This window comes from Crocodylus siamensis, chromosome 5, assembly GCF_052110815.1.
Source record: "Crocodylus siamensis isolate JL-2025a chromosome 5, ASM5211081v1, whole genome shotgun sequence".
In the NCBI taxonomy this organism is placed as follows: Eukaryota; Metazoa; Chordata; order Crocodylia; family Crocodylidae; genus Crocodylus; species Crocodylus siamensis.
In genome coordinates this window covers 196,839,013-196,854,608 of record NC_143399.1, presented here as the reverse complement: position 1 = coordinate 196,854,608, position 15,596 = coordinate 196,839,013, and the positions used below count along the sequence as shown (strand labels likewise).

General features: G+C 44.7%; 1 protein-coding gene across 1 annotated transcript in view; it reads left to right on the top strand.

Moving 5' to 3' along the window:
• The window catches only part of SCN5A (sodium voltage-gated channel alpha subunit 5), a 317,379-nt gene that overhangs the window by 44,087 nt on the left and 257,696 nt on the right, over positions 1 to 15,596 (top strand). Inside the window, exons 2-3 of the mRNA XM_090047773.1 lie at positions 11,161 to 11,479; positions 13,823 to 13,941. Coding sequence (XP_089903899.1) covers positions 11,213 to 11,479; positions 13,823 to 13,941 — 386 coding nt within the window. The 5' untranslated portion in view covers positions 11,161 to 11,212. The remainder of the gene's footprint in view (positions 1 to 11,160; positions 11,480 to 13,822; positions 13,942 to 15,596) is intronic.

Genomic DNA, 15,596 nt, shown 5'->3' with positions numbered 1-15,596 from the left:
CTCTACTGGTTTTTACATAGGGAAAGACGAATCTTAGCCCTGAATCAAAAGGCTGAATAGTTTATAGCAAGTACACTCTGAAGCCTTTCCCTGATTAATCAAAGGAGACACAAAAATCTGTTGGGCTGCAGGGAATCTTATTATTTGGAAAAACTATACAGATGTATATCAGAAACTGTGCAGCGGTGTTCCCCTCTGGCTTATTTGTATAATTCCTTTTCAGCATAATTGGAAATAACAGCACCTGCAAAGAAAGCAGCATATTTTTAGCCTGCTAGAATATATGAAGCATTTTATCATATGAGAAGAGTTACTCAGTGCCAGCATTTAATTCTAGGCATAACATTTATCATCTGCAAATACTACTTCAGTATTGGGATGAAATCCTCTGAATTCATTTCCTTTTAGCTCATGTTAGTTTTCAGAAGACTTTATCTTATCGATAAGTCAATGGTAATGTCAGAATGCAATGATGCTAGTACAGTAGATGCCAGCAAAATTTATTAAACTGGATTTACAAGCAGATACAGTGGAGGCAGTGGAAGCTGACAAAGGGTGTGTGGGTCAGTAATTCAGAGGTTTCATTTTGCTACTGCTTTTCCTTGATGCGGATATAACTAGTTTTTCTTTTCTGTACTACACATTGAAAACAAACACATTCGCTTTGAGGACAGGAGTCTCACATTACTGCATTATGTGAAGTTTTACAATAAGTTGGATTGCCTACTGAGGCATGCGATGAAAGGAACCATGTCTCAGCATTGTTTCCATGACAGTGTTATTGTGGCCAATTGCTTTGATAAGGCCTGTTGTCTAAATGATCTTAGAATCACAAAATTGCAATCGTTTCAATAAGATTTTATTGGAGAGTGTCAGCGACCCCAGAGTTTGCTGAGTTTGTTTCCTCTGCGCACAAGGATTGATATGTAGGGCTATACGGCTCCAGAGGTTGGTAACAGGATACAAAACCTTTCATGTGTAGGTCATTGGTTTGATATGACATGGGACAGTAGTGACAACATGTCCTTACCATCTGTTGGCTGTTCCATGGGCTATGAGAAATGAATTGGTGATAGTAATTCCATTACTAGAAGGTGTTGCCCCCCAGCCCCCAAATACTACTACCAAAATTGGTAGTATCCTTGTTTTCTTTGGACAGTTGTGCAGAAAGTGCAGTGTTGACAGCTTCCAGCTGCTGTTAGTGCTGCACTTGTAAAATAGGTACAGCTTACCATGAACTGGGGAACTTTTATCCAGAGTAAATTAAAATGAAGTCACTGATGGCATGCTTTCTGATAGCTTTAATCCATCTAAAAAGCGTGTGTGTGTGCGTGCGTGCAATTTAAAGCATTCTCTCTTGTACGTCCTCAGTTACAATAGACCACGTCCTCTTCTGTTATAAAATGATGTGGCTTCATTGAAATCAGTAGAATTAGACTGATTTACCTCAGCTGGAGACCTGGCTGATAATGTGTGCTAGGAGTATGCATGAAGTTAAATCATCTTTGGTGATCCTGACTAAATTACCAACTTATGCAGAAGTAATGGCTTCATTCTGTGAAATTTCAAGGCCTGTTTCACTCTTCCCTGCTCTTATTCTGATGTAATTTACCTTCTAAGCATACATGCCAGCACCAACAGAAATTATTCAGTCTATACAAAATGTCACAAGGCACCTCCATCCTAGCAATTCACAGCACTGAACAAATATGAAGATTTAAGCTTCACTGTGACTCTTGTGGATTCTATGACCTGTCGATAATGATGCTATCGATTATTATCCTTAATTGTTCTTTCTGGACATTTATACACATACATTTATCTGCTCCAATGCACAGGAAATCCAGCTCACTGGAGCAGACTCGATTAATTGAGTCGGTGGAGCATGTGAGCTGACACGTTCAGAGCTGCATTGCATGCATTTGTATACACGACGAAATGCGCATCAGCGCTAAAAACAATGGCGGCAGTGCACTTTGAAACTAAAACACTTTTTATGTGATTTGATTTGAACGCACACCACTGCCATATTCTCAGTGCTGACCTGCATTTCCCCATTTATACAAATACATGCAATGCAGCGCTGGGTGCTTTTAAAAGGATGCAACACTGCATTGCATGCATGTATGCATACACCATATCCCAAATTCCTGGGAGTAAAAACTTTATGTTACTCCACACCATCTTTCTTTTTAGTTACTAGGTGCATGTGTATATTGGTAACTTTATGCTGATGGGTTTGCAAATCAATACCAGTGCCATCCAAGCAAATATGTCCATCAGATTCTGCATTTCCCTTTCCCATTATTCCTAGGTTGGAGAGCAGTATTCTGTGGGCCAAAAGAAAATGGCAAAGAGACTGCATCAAGGAGAAAAAGCAAAACAAATGTGCTGTGCAGTATCAAATTATTCTATCTTCACTGATTATTTTTGTCATCAGGGTAGTTTGAAATGCAAGGCCTATATTTAGAGCTAAACATCCATTGCCTCCACACAACCATAGGCAGTCCTGTAATATTGTGTGCTCAGTTCTTTGTAAGTTTGATCTAATAGAATTCCAGTGGAAATGCATCGGCCTGGTGAGGGCCAGAGACTTGTACATCCTTAGTAGTGTCTTATGGTGTGAGTGGCCCATTAAATTTCATGGGGCTAAACACCATGAGTTAGTGGCCTCTCCCCCAGCCCAACAGACGTTCTCCCATTGGGTTGAGGGGGGTCCAGCCTGCCTGCACCGGCTCTGGCCAGCAGGCAGGGGCGTTCCAGCAGTTTCCGAGGAGGCTGCCAAACCCCCGCTTCCCCCCAGCTACACCTGTCAGGATACGGGGGGAGGGGCCTGCAAGGTGAGGGGGCTCTGTTCCCGCCACCCCCCCAGCTCCGGCCATAGCAAAGCCAAGCCAGCTGCTGCCACTATCAAGACGCCTGGGTGGGAGAAGAGAGCCCCCTCACCTTGCAGGCCCAGCCTGGCTCCCCGCCCTCAGTACCGCAGCTGGAGTAGCTGCAAGGTGAGGGGGCCCCATTCCACCCTGCTCCCTCCCAGCGCCAGCCAGGCACAGCCCAGCCTGCAGCTCCATGATGCTCCCTCCCTCCCCGACTGACATGTCATGACTGTAGAGTGCTTTCAGGGGTCCAATCATGCAAAATATGCAAATTGTGTAAGCACCCTAAGTAGTCATTGTAGCATGGCTCAGTATGAGCAAGGCCCCTTGCCCCTGCCCCTTCACCTGTGGGCCTTTCTGCTCTCATTTGATTGAACTTAGCTACTCTCATGGCCCCCACAAGTGTGATCAAGTGTGGAGTGTCTAAAAGTCTTTGACATACTTACCTTCCCAATACCCCTGTGAAGAGAGGGAAATACATTTGCCTTTGTTTGACAGATGGCGAATGCAGATACAGAGAGGCTAAATGACTTCTCCAACATCCCAGAGGGAAACTATGGCAGGACATGAGCCCTGGTTTCCTGATCAGCTAATGCCTTCTAGAGATCACCTTGGGTGTCATTTACGGCTCCAGATCAGAGCTGAGGGTAGCAGCACACTGCTGTGCTGTGCTGTGCTGTGCTGCGCTGTGCTACCCAAGGAGCAACTTATGGGAAGGTATTACAATTGTTTGTTCCCTCTTCACTCCAAGGCCAAGTCATTTGCTTCTCTCCTTCAGCAGGTGCTCACTCCTTGGCATCCAACTTGAGTTAGGGGAGCTCATATAGGGCTGTAAGATGAAGGGTCTGAGTGTCCCTAATTATACCCCTGCTCAGGTGGGCCTTTAGGGTGAAAGTAACCCCTCAGTATGCAGCCAGTGAAAGGTTCAGCACAGTGTTTTCAGGATACATGCAGGGTTTAAGTGACTCATGGGCTTTGTGCTGGTTCTCGACTTGGGGTGGCCATAACTTTGTTGAGAAGAAAACCTTAAGCGTCTTCAGGAGGGAGAAAAGATGAACGAACAAGATTCCCAGGGAGTACTGACCTGGCTCAGTGGCACCAAACCTTTTGGCCCTGCAGACCAGAAGAGTGGTGTAGGGCCAGTCTGTGGGGGGTCAGCATGTGGAATCAGGCCCCCTGCGCAGGATGCAAGTAATCCCTGGCCCAGCTCAGTCCAGCCTGGCCCCATGTGGTGCCGTGCTGGTATGGCCCTACTTGCTGGCATAATCTAGCACACGGAGCCATGTTTAATATGATAAATGCTCTGAAAAATTCTGCTCTTCCACGTATCTGTAGGGTTCCCCATGCATCTAGAAATTTGGCAGCAGGGGAGCAGCAATTAATGTTGTCATGCTCCCCTGCTGCCAAATTTTCAGGCCTATGGGGAGCCCCACTGGCTGGATGACATGGCCTTGAGGGCCAGATCTGCTCCATAGGCCAGGAGTAGATCGCTGCTGATCTATCTGAATAAGATTGTCATTAATGTTGGCAGTATTTTCTTAGCTGTCTCCTGTCGCTACTATCCCGTAGGAAATAGTTGTCACAGGACTGTGACTTTGTTTATATGATCAAACCATTCTTATCAGAACAAGCTGACGTGGCCTGTATTTAAGGAGGAGCGAAGAGTGACATCTTCCCCGCAATACCACTGCAACAGCGTGTTGGCACGTTCTTTGAAGCATCGCCCTTCAAAAATGTGCCTGACAGTAGAAGAAATATCTGGAGTATTATAGCGAAAGTGTGAAGCAGAAGAGCTATAGTACTATTTCATTACCGCCCCCCCCCCAACAGAAGACCAAAATTATTTTTCCTCTGTGATTCAGACATTGAAGATTTCCCTTTTTAAGTCGCATGCTTTCTAAAAACAAACAGATTTATCCAGTCTGTTTGTAGAAGTGTGCTTCATTCATAGATTAAAAGAATTTAGGCATGGAAGAAGCCTGTTAAATCATATTCTCCATTTCCCTGATACTTAAGATTGAAGAATATTTATATAAAATGTAGCATAGTTGAGATACAATAGGTTCAACTAACACTATGAAAGCAATGACAAATATAAATCTTGATAAGGGATTATTAAAGAAACAGCAACAGTTGCTTTAACTGATTGCATAGCAATGCCCATCCTAACCACTATATTTGTTAGTTGCTTCTAACTTCCTTTAAACGTCTGTCTTCACTGAAATGTTAGTCCTGATCTCCATTTAAAACTGAACTTTTTTTTTCAAAAGAGGTTCGCACAAAAATGGTTCAGCCATTTTTTTTGTAGTCTTAGGAGACTGAGTGTAAAAAATCCCCGCAAAAACAAAACTACTTTCCCTTTTATACCTTTATAATATCATCATTGTAACTTTATTTTTTTGAACCCTTATGCTGACAGAATGGCTCGGAGTTGAACGCTTCAGTAAGACCTGGCAATAGCCCTCACTGCAGCGAAGGCCTTTGAGTGTCCTGGTGAAAACTGATTTTGATGTGACCAAGTAATGACCCATTAAAACCTGAATGATGCATGTTGGCAGCAGACTTCCCATAGATTCCCTCATTACATCTGTAAAGTACACAGCTAAAGAAGGAGTCACTGCATATCTATGTGCAGCTAACTGAGCAGTATGGAAGGCACAGTGAAAGGGTGGAAGGGTTTGATGCAAGGGAACTCTTGCCTCAACCCTGAATTTCTTGCAAGGCATCAGTGTGCCTTGCAAGAAGTTCTTCTATGCAGATGGCCTTCAGTCTTCTTCTACACAGATGGCCTACATAGAGTTCTTCTACATAGATGGCCTACAGTTACTTCCCCCCACCACCTCTGAGCTTGGACCCACAGCAGACTTGGGCTGTTGGGCCTGATTCTCCACTTTCTTCAGTCCCATAATGATGTTGCTTCAACAGAGAAACTCCTGATATTCACCAGAGGAGGATTAAGCTCCTTATGTAGTCATTGCTACTTGTGTTATGTGAGTGCCAGTGGCACCATAACACACATGAGTGGGTAATCCTGAGCTCGTAGCATTCAGCATCCATTTCACCCATGGTAAAGGAAATAAAAGTCTGTAGAGAATCCAGCCCACTTGAACATCACTCTGAATGTATTCCTCTCTTCTGACTTCTCCAAACCTAAGCATAAATGAAAATAGGTGCAGGAAAAAAGATGGGTAGAATTTGCTGTCTGAAATCTGTGCCACTTTCTACCCATCATCATGGTCCTCTACACTGATTCTTAAAGATCTCTTCAACTACCCAGAGCCAAGTCAAAAGAAAGAACCGTTTCTCTTGCATATGGTAATTTTTTTTCCAGGTTTGGGCAACAGCCCGGCAGATCCTTCACTTTGTGGGTTTGAGGATGCCCTACCTTCCCTAAGCTATTCTGGCTTAGTTATTTCAGGGTAGAACTACTTTTCTCTATGTTCTGCACAGGCTTTTGAGGGGGATAATGGTTGTAGCCATGTCAGTCTAAAAAGCCAAAGCAGTCACTGTGGTAGAGTCGATATTGTCAAGTGGCCAGCTGGGTAGCTCGCCCTCCCAAGAGTCTTTGTGACCTCCTCTTTTATCTTCTTCTTCTCCAGATAACTATACACATGTACAGATAGATGATCTAGATGTGTATTGCCATAGGCCCTTAGCCCACTGGCTGAAGTGAGGGCTGAGTCTTAGACAGAGATCCACACACCCACGTTCTCTCCTGCCACGTCTTTGGTGTTTATAGGAGTATGTTCAGTACCTGGATGTGCAGTTCTGCCTGTTCACCATCTGCTGCCCTATGACGCTGAGGGCTCCACCACCCTACACCTTCGCCCGGTCCACCGGTTGTCCAAGTGTCCTCGGGTTTGTATTTAGCCACCGGGTTCCTCCCCGGAGCCTTTACCTCGACAAAAAAAAATGAAAGGAATCCACGTCTCCTGTCCTGGAGGATTGTTGCCCAACTTTTGGCAATAAACAAAAAAACCCCACAAAACATCAGTGCGATTACTCTCTCCTTCCCCTGTTCATGTCCTTATGATCGTGCTTCTTGCATCTCCTATTGGGGTCATCACAATACCCTCATCTCATTGAGGTCATCATTTATAGTTTTTCTTGTACCCATTTTAGGGTCATTACGGTACCAGGCTTCAATAGTACCTCTCTATTAGAGTCTTTACCTTTTCTCTGTGGGGCTCTGCTGGCTGCTGAGGAAATTGCAGGCAGTTTCTGACCCTGCCACTCCACCATACCTTCCTCTAGAGCTCCTCCAGTGAGTTCCCTCTCTGCAGGAACCTCCTGCCAGCCCTCCACGTGGCTCTCACAGATTCCTCCAGCGTTGTTCGGCCCAACTTCTTTGCTTCCGGTCCTGCGCTCTTCCCTCCTGCCTGCTCCGGGCTCCTCTTTATACTGTGGTTCGAGTTCCCAGCTCCTCCCCTCCAGAAACACCTGGGTAAGAAGGGTTTCAGCCGGGTCCTTTGGGGCTGTGGGTCTAGGGTAGCTGCCTCTGGTTTTAGCATGGGCTCTCTCACTGTCTCACAGATATCTTTTACTAAAACAACTAAATAGTTGCAAAAAAAAAATCTTTATTTGCAAGCTTTGAGGCTCACACACCCTTCCTTGGGCAAAGGAGAATGCAAAGATTGTAAAACTGAGATGGATTGAGACCCTGCTCACAGGATCATGAGGCTCAGGATGACTTCTGTTTTAGAAGACTGATTAAGTATCCCCCCAAGATGTCCTTTTGGGGTTCCCATCACCTAACTTCATAAGGATAGAAGCTAGAGCCCTGCAAACAATCCCATGGTGGGTGCCCCTCGAAGGAAGAAGGCTTACAGGAAGGTGTTCTGAAATTGTGTGACCTGTTTCTAGTCTCTCCTTTCTTCTCAGCTCTGGGCGCAGTTCCTTTGCATGGTGTCCACCAACTCCTTCAACACTGAGAAGGGCTGGTGGGAGCTATCAGGTGCTCCATTTACCTGTTTTTGAACCTTTTAGCCATGTTCCCTTTGTTGTTTTGTCATTTGTTGTCTTCCATAATCATTTGCAGCCCTGGCCCTGTGACCTTCTTCCCCTAGCGATAGTGGGGAAGGCCTTTAGCCTTGGGTAGGCCTTGACCTGCCCATGTCTACCCAGGACCTACAAGTAGGAATCCCCTGATTGGCAAATCTTCCCAAATGGGTGTTTGCACCCATGGGTATTGCCAGCCCAAGTGCTTTATTGAGGGAACAATAGTCCCCAGATTTAATTCAGTTTCTTTAGTAACTCAGCACATGTCTGTAGCCTCTTGGCAGCTTACCTCAATCAGGATCTTCTTAAGGGCATGCCTCTATCCCGCCAGCTCCCGCTGACATGTCCAAACCTGGAAATATTCTGGCAAGGCTTCTTCCTTTGTGGATGGCCTTAAGACCTAAGTTTCCAGTGTGTTTTCCAATAACTTTATATCCAGAGGTGACCTCAGAGCAGCCTCACTGGCATCTTTTGGGGGCATGTAGGTAGGAGCAGCTGGGCAGAGTGTGGACTTGCCCCCAGGCTGATCAACAGAGAAATCTCAGGCTGTCATCCTAAGCCCACTCCAGATCTAGTTAGCTCCTGGACTCCAGCTCCTGACTCTGCCTGATCTTTGGAGTCATACTACCTAGCTTTAGTCCTAACCTCTGAACTCGACCGCCCACGCACCAGTCATTATAGCAGTGCTCCATCTGTACTAGGCGATCTGTACTTAGTCACTGATTTATGTTGTTTCCTTTGCTGATCGCTTAAGATAGGTTTCACTATATGCAGAAAAGAAGATTTGCCTGGCCCCCGCTTCGTGATGATGGCAAGTTTAGGAAATAACATGGCATTTGTGTGCGGCTGTGGTGCTGAGTCACCGAACGATGAAAGTGCAAGAAAATGCATTTCTCTTCTGAAAGGCTTGTAATTTCCTGTTGTTCATGAGGAAGGTGCTATAAAGAGGGAAAGAAGTTGGGAGAACAAAAGCAAGGTATAAAGAAGTGCACAGAGTATAAGGCATTTGGCCTAATTTGTTCTACCTCCACTTGTTCAGAGGCTGAAATGGGAAGCTGTGGTACATGCTGGGCAGACTAGAGGCCCTCTGCCTCTGCCTGTCTTTCGGAGGCTCCAGCAAAGCTTTGTCTCAACATGGTCTCCGCTCCTAACAGGCCGCCCTCTCCCTTAAGCCCCCATTCTCCTTAGTTTAATGAGGTCTCAGTGTCCATGTTTTTCCCCTTCCCTCTCTCTTCCTGGAAGATAGTGCCAGGCTCAGTGGAACTGCCAGAAATATAACGAGCAAGGAGTTTCAAAGCCCTTGCAGGCTCTACCTGGACGATGGTAATTCAAGTAATACATCCTCCAGGGAGCAGTAAGGGGTCAAGTAACTGGTACACATACCAAAGCAGTGAAATAGGGTACACGTGCATGGGCATCTGGGTGGTAACTAGTGATTTGGTTTTTTATGCAGTCGTAATCTGATTGATTTCTATAGTTATTCAATGGGTAACAAAGATATGAAAGATATGATTGTTCTATCACACTTCAGATGTGTAGCCCTGTGCACTGCACTTGCCAGCCAGCTTAATCAGCTGGCTAGCAGTGATTAAAGGCTCTCTGGTTATACTCGCTGTGTCATTTCTTTAAGCTTAATATGTACTACATGCAGCAAGCCAGGGTTGAACCATGTGGGGCCAAGGGCTGGCCAGTCCAGCCACCCATAACAACATACAGGACCGTGCAAGCTATTGCCATGTGATATGCTGTGCTTGATGACAATCTAATACTTCATCTTTGAGCAAGCTCAAAACAGGAAAAACAACCGCTGTTTGAAAGAGTACTTCACTTGGATAAATTGAGTCATTAAATACACTGGTTGTCAGACAGGGGCCAGTTAAAGCTTCGCTTCCTAATAAAAATGCTGTCATCACAGAGCTTAATAGAAGCAAACTATGTGGACATGTCCACTAGAAGTAGACAAATGCTATTTGAAAGCACAGAAAAATTCTTCTGCCTGAACAAAGAAACGTAACCAATGCAATGGTACTGCTCACCTCAAAACCTGTGTCGGGTTTGTCCATCACTAGATTGGATTTTAATTTGCTGAGAATGATTTTAACACTGCAGAGGCAAAAAACATATTTGTCTTCTGCATAGTACGTACTTAATTGATGTACCTTGGAAGTGATGATTATCCTTGCTGGCAAAAACTCTTGTGCAAAGGGCCGAGTCACAGGCTATGATCCCTTATGTCCCCCATAAGCCTTCAAAACAGGACTTCAGTGAGACTTAAAAGGAGGATAGGCCTTCTGCAGCCTGCTGGCACAGGGATGATTGTCACCCCAGTTTTCTAAAGGTAAATGTAGTTTTTCATTCCTTTTAACAGCTCATTGTGCATTATTATGGGCAGATTAATGAGGTCATTGCTCTTTGGTTGTGGGTTTTGCCTTTACAATTCATTTCTAGATGTTAAAATAAATACAAGAACTCCCCACACCACTTGCTCTCCATTATGGCCAGACTTGGGAGCATTGACAGGGAAGCATGCTCATGCCAAGATGTTTGGTGCTGGGTCCTGAAAGTTCAATAGAATAAACAGAAATTGCCTGATTTTTCAGAAGAGCTGAATTTGAACTTTTTGTTGCTCAGCACCTTGGAAAATTGCTCCTTTTTTATTAAGGAGTCCAAATACAGACTGAGGTGCCAGAGCTAAGGAGGAGCATGATGGTATTCAGGAGGAAATATGCAGCTGCTTCCAACACTGACATAAATGTAAAAGGTGGCCCCCTCCCCTCCCTATGAAAAAACTGACTTATTAAACGGATGCTATAAAGGCTTAGGGCAGAGATGTTTAAGAGCATTTAAAGTGATTTTGGACTCTAACCTGACATTTCAAAGGTGACTTTCAATACTGGGGTCCTAGGTGCCTAAGTCACTTTTTGGAAGTGTTTCTTATGGAAGTTAAAAGAAGTTAAAAGGTAACAGGGGCTTTTCCTGCAGAACAGCTAATGTTGGCAACTGTATCTGCTGCCACCCTTCAGTAAGTAAAAGCAAATCTGGGATGTGCCTGGTTGAAATGGATCTAAGTTGTCCCAGTTTTTAGCTTTCTTTTCCTGCAAGGCAGCTGTGGACACAAACATGAATGGTTACAGTGAAGCAGCTCTTCTCTCGTAGATGCTTGCCTCCTGTTAACTCACTTGAATTTGTCTGCGTCCATGGGTTTCTAACAAAGGAAGACATATGAAGTGTTTGTATGCTGGTTTATCAGTTTGACAGTCACTTATTGCGATACCTTTTGTTTCAGCTGTTTCCACTACTTGGAATAAAGACCAGTACAGGAGAAGCAGGATGAAAATATGGCCGACTTCTTGTTACCACCGGGTACTAACAGCTTCCACCGGTTCACGCCTGAATCCTTGGCTGCTATTGAGAAGCGCATTGAGGAGAAGCACACAAGGACCCCCAAGCAGGAGAACAAGGAACAGGTGGGAGAGGAAGAAAAGCCTCGACCTCAAATTGACTTACAGGCTTGCAAAAAGCTGCCTGAACTCTATGGGAATCCTCCCCCAGAGCTCATTGGGGAACCACTGGAGGATCTCGACTCTTACTACAGCGATCACAAGGTGGGGAGTGTTCTGCCTCTTTGCCTTTGTTTAAGATGAGAAATGGTTGCTGGTGAGAACGCTGACTTTCATCCTTCCTTGCACAGTGGTCGGTAAAAATGATTTCTTCTGGTTTAAAGATCGGAGAGCTAATATGGACAGAATTTCCAATGAATAAGCAGCAGGGTATAGCAGGCTAAAAGCTTGATTATGAGTTGCAGAGGTCAACTAACAGTGAATACAGCTCTATATTGGTGCACAGGAGCAGAATATGAGTTGAGCTGAATGGACTGGTAGGTTTTATCTCTTGTTTGATACTCACTGCAGCACCTAGATTCTTGGAAAGGTCCTGTGCATCGCTTAAGCAATATTTATACACCCTTGTTTTAAGGGTATATATGGAGCACTGAGCTGGACCTCTGCACAGGAATGAATACCATCTTCCTAGCCTAAGATGGACCCATGCAAGCCTTTCCTGAAGAGGGAAATTCAGCTCTGCTGAGAGCCACAACAAGCCCAGATGCCTCTTAGTCTCACATAAGTTGTCGAAACAGGTCTCATACGTGATGTAAGTGGTGCACTGTGCCAGCTCCCTGCACAAGGGTGAACTTCATCCTAGAGCAAGTGTCACCTCATGAGAATCATGTGTGGGTTGGACCAATGCCATCGTGCTACAAACAGTTTCTCTCCAAAGACTGTTGACAGCCCGGTGGCATTGCTCGCTTACTACACTTTGTTTTCCTGTGTGCCAAGCATTTGGCAATGTGGTGAGAAAAGAACTGGATGCAAGCACTTCTTCTCAGACAAACCCCAATCCTTTTGGGTGCAAGGGGGTGGTCTGCTCTTGTCTCTGTTTCCACTGTAATCCCATAGATAAAGTTCTTGCATCTTTCCCTGACGGTGTTTTCATGAACATGTTTTGAAATGTGAACAGCAAAAGTAACCCAAGGTCAATGGACTTGAAGAAGTAGGTGCTTTATTTGGGGGCACGGACCCATGAACTAGTTACCACCAGGTAACGATGGTGAAAATTTATCGTGCATCGGCTGCTCTTCAGAAGCTGCCTGTGTGCCTGCTTTTACCCTGCAGAAAATAAAGGCTAAGACATAGGAGCTTAGCTGTCAGTGCAAGAAGGGTAAGCTTTTATTCACTGCAGAGTAAGCCTGCATGCACATAGGCTGCTGTCACAGGGCAGCTGTGATGTAGTCAGTCCATGGCCCTTTTACTTTGTGGTAACCAAGTTGTGCCCTTATATTAGCAGGGCCTGGACACATGTTAGCACTAATGTATGTTGGTTTTGTACGTTGGCATAATGAGGTCAAGAATGGGTACATGACCATTGTCTCAAGGTGACTGCCACAGTAGCTGCTAATAGAGCATCATGTTAATTAAGTGGTAGGGGGATTAGGTAATAGCCTGTTTGCAAATGGCTAAGTGGAGGGGTGGGGATTACTGCAGACATATGCTGTTTACATGATTGGTGTAAGTTATACTGGTGTATCTTTACTGTGCTTATTCCACTGGAAGCCCTACACCAGAATCTACCAGTATAGGCCTATACATCACGTGTTTGCTTCTCAGGTGTAAAAGCAGGTTACGCCAATGTAAACATGTTGCATGTCACAAAAATCAAACCATGAATACCTATAGCTATGTTGCTTTTGCCTGGAGATGCTGGATTTTAGTTTGGAAAATCAGAGGGTCAGATTGTTAACGGGTGAATCGCAAAGTTACCTGTAGTTCACTTTTGAAAAGCCTGATCCTGCTGCTGCGGCGTGTGGGTTGGCCCCTTTAGGCAGAAGTAAGATATTGTAGGGCCTGCTCTAAATGCAGTTGGGCAAATTGTCAGTGTCCCAGTATTGCCCAAAGCTACAATCCCCTGACTGGTTTGGCTTAGGGTCACCCCATCCATATGGCTTGCCTCCAAACCATTTACATTGTGGAAGCACCTGAGGGACTCAACCTATATATAAACGGCAATCCCTGCCCTGAACAATGTGCAAACTAAAGCCAGGGCAAAATGTGTAGATGAGACAAATGTGGGAAATTGGTGTGAAGGAGATCCAGTAAGAAAGCCAAAAGATGGAGGGAGAGGAATCTGCCTTGAGCAGTGGGGAGTCAGCAGCTCAAAGATCTGTGACAAAGGATATTTGAAGCATTGCTTATGGGGGTGAGGAGTGCTCTACCGCTGGGAATGATTTGGGAGGAAAACTGGTCTTAGGGTGAAAAGGGACCTTTTGCAGCTGGGCAGGTGTTGAGAAGGATGTTTGGGGCGTACAAACGGAGGGAATTTGCATGTGGGAGGTGGCCTGGGGCACAAGTGCAATCACTAAATGTTCTCCTATTTCCTATTTTGTTTTCCAGACATTTATAGTACTGAACAAAGGGAAGACAATCTTTCGATTTAGTGCCACTCCTGCCATGTATATACTTAGCCCTTTCCATCCCATCAGAAGAGCAGCAATTAAAATTTTGGTACATTCATATCCTTTCAGTTGATTTCTGTCCTTCTGTGCCTTTAATAAAGCTGATATGAGTAGGAAATTAATTGTTTTTCTCCAGCTCTTCTAACACTTCAGTGCTTGCTTGCATTTACCACCAACATAACCAGAAAGGTATGTTCCTTTTTTTTTTTCCCCTGTAGTGAGGATGTAATTGAATGTTTTATGAGAACTATATTGCTCAACATTAATTGCCACGGTCATCTGAGTAGTCTTATTGATTTTGGAGAGACTGCTACCAACTGGAGTCCACAGTTGGTAAAAGAGGGCACCTTTAAGAGATATGTGAATGCAAAGACTGTGTGGGACTGGCACTGGTAGTATCACTAAGACTGGCTGTATTGGGCAAGGATGTGGCAAGGTCATGGCCTCATCCCTGGCCCTAGACTGGTCAGCAAGAGAGGAATGCACTTTCTGTATGGGAGGGAACAGCAGCTTTGCTACTTCTGCAAAATTTCTGGGGCAACATAGCTTTGCCTCCCTCCATTCCCAATATAGAGCTGTATTTGAAAGGCACAATCCTGCATTCAGTGGTTAGTGGTCCTGCAGATCCTTCCTCACCATCTCCTAGTCGCTTCAGTGATGATTGCATGCAGACATTGGATCCTGAGCAACCCGGCTCTTCAGAGCCAGAACGCAGAAAACAGCACCGCTTCAGGGAGGAGAACTGTTCCCTTCTGCTGCAGGAGACCTTGGCTGGTCTTTATGGTAAGATATCAAAATAACTATATACCTACGTGGGGGGGGGTTAAATCTAAAGAGAGAAAATTGCTCTGTAGGGTTAAAATGAGTTTAAAAATAAATACATGTACTAAACAATTGCCTCAAGATGGTTTTCCAGGTTTTTTCTTTTTCATTCAAACCATTTCTGAAACTTTTTCTTTGGTCAGGAAAAAAAAGTTACATTCAGATGTCCTTTTTGATTTGGGATGAAAGCAGATATTGAACTAACAGAATTTGTCATGAGAAAGACATTCTTATTTTAGCTTGGCTCTAGTCCTGAAGAAATTGAACCACTTCAGAGCCTTTACAAATAATTTTATGGAAACATTGCATTCTGTTTTAGCCACTATCTCTCTGGCATACTGAAGCCTATTTATTACCATCCATTCACTTCTTAAATAAGTGATTCCTTCACTTGTTTACAAGAACATCCATTCCTAATATCACACCTTTCCTTTTACATTACCAGCCTTTCCCAAGGTCTACGCAAAGGGTCTGCTATTGACAGTAAAACTGCGAGTTTAGAGAATCCACAGGTAGCTATAATGACTGTGTAACATCTTAGTAACAGTACCATAATAGCAATGCCCATGGCAACAAAAGACCTTTAGCACGTATTAAGCAGATAACATCGCAGTTTTGTTGATTTATCATCAAACTCAACAAACACTGACTGTCTTTTCCCATGGCTCACCAAAAGCATCCGGGAATGTCTCCTAACTAAAAGGGAGGCATGCACCCAATGGCAGGGAGGGGCCATCACCAGGGAGGACTGTACTGCGGTTGCTCAGGGCTCCCGGGGGGCAGTCAGGGAGGCCAAGGCGGAGATGGGACTGGGACTAGCTTCCCGGATCAAAGACAACCAGAAGTCCTTTTTTAAATACATAGGGGGCAAAAAGAAGGTACCGGGTAAT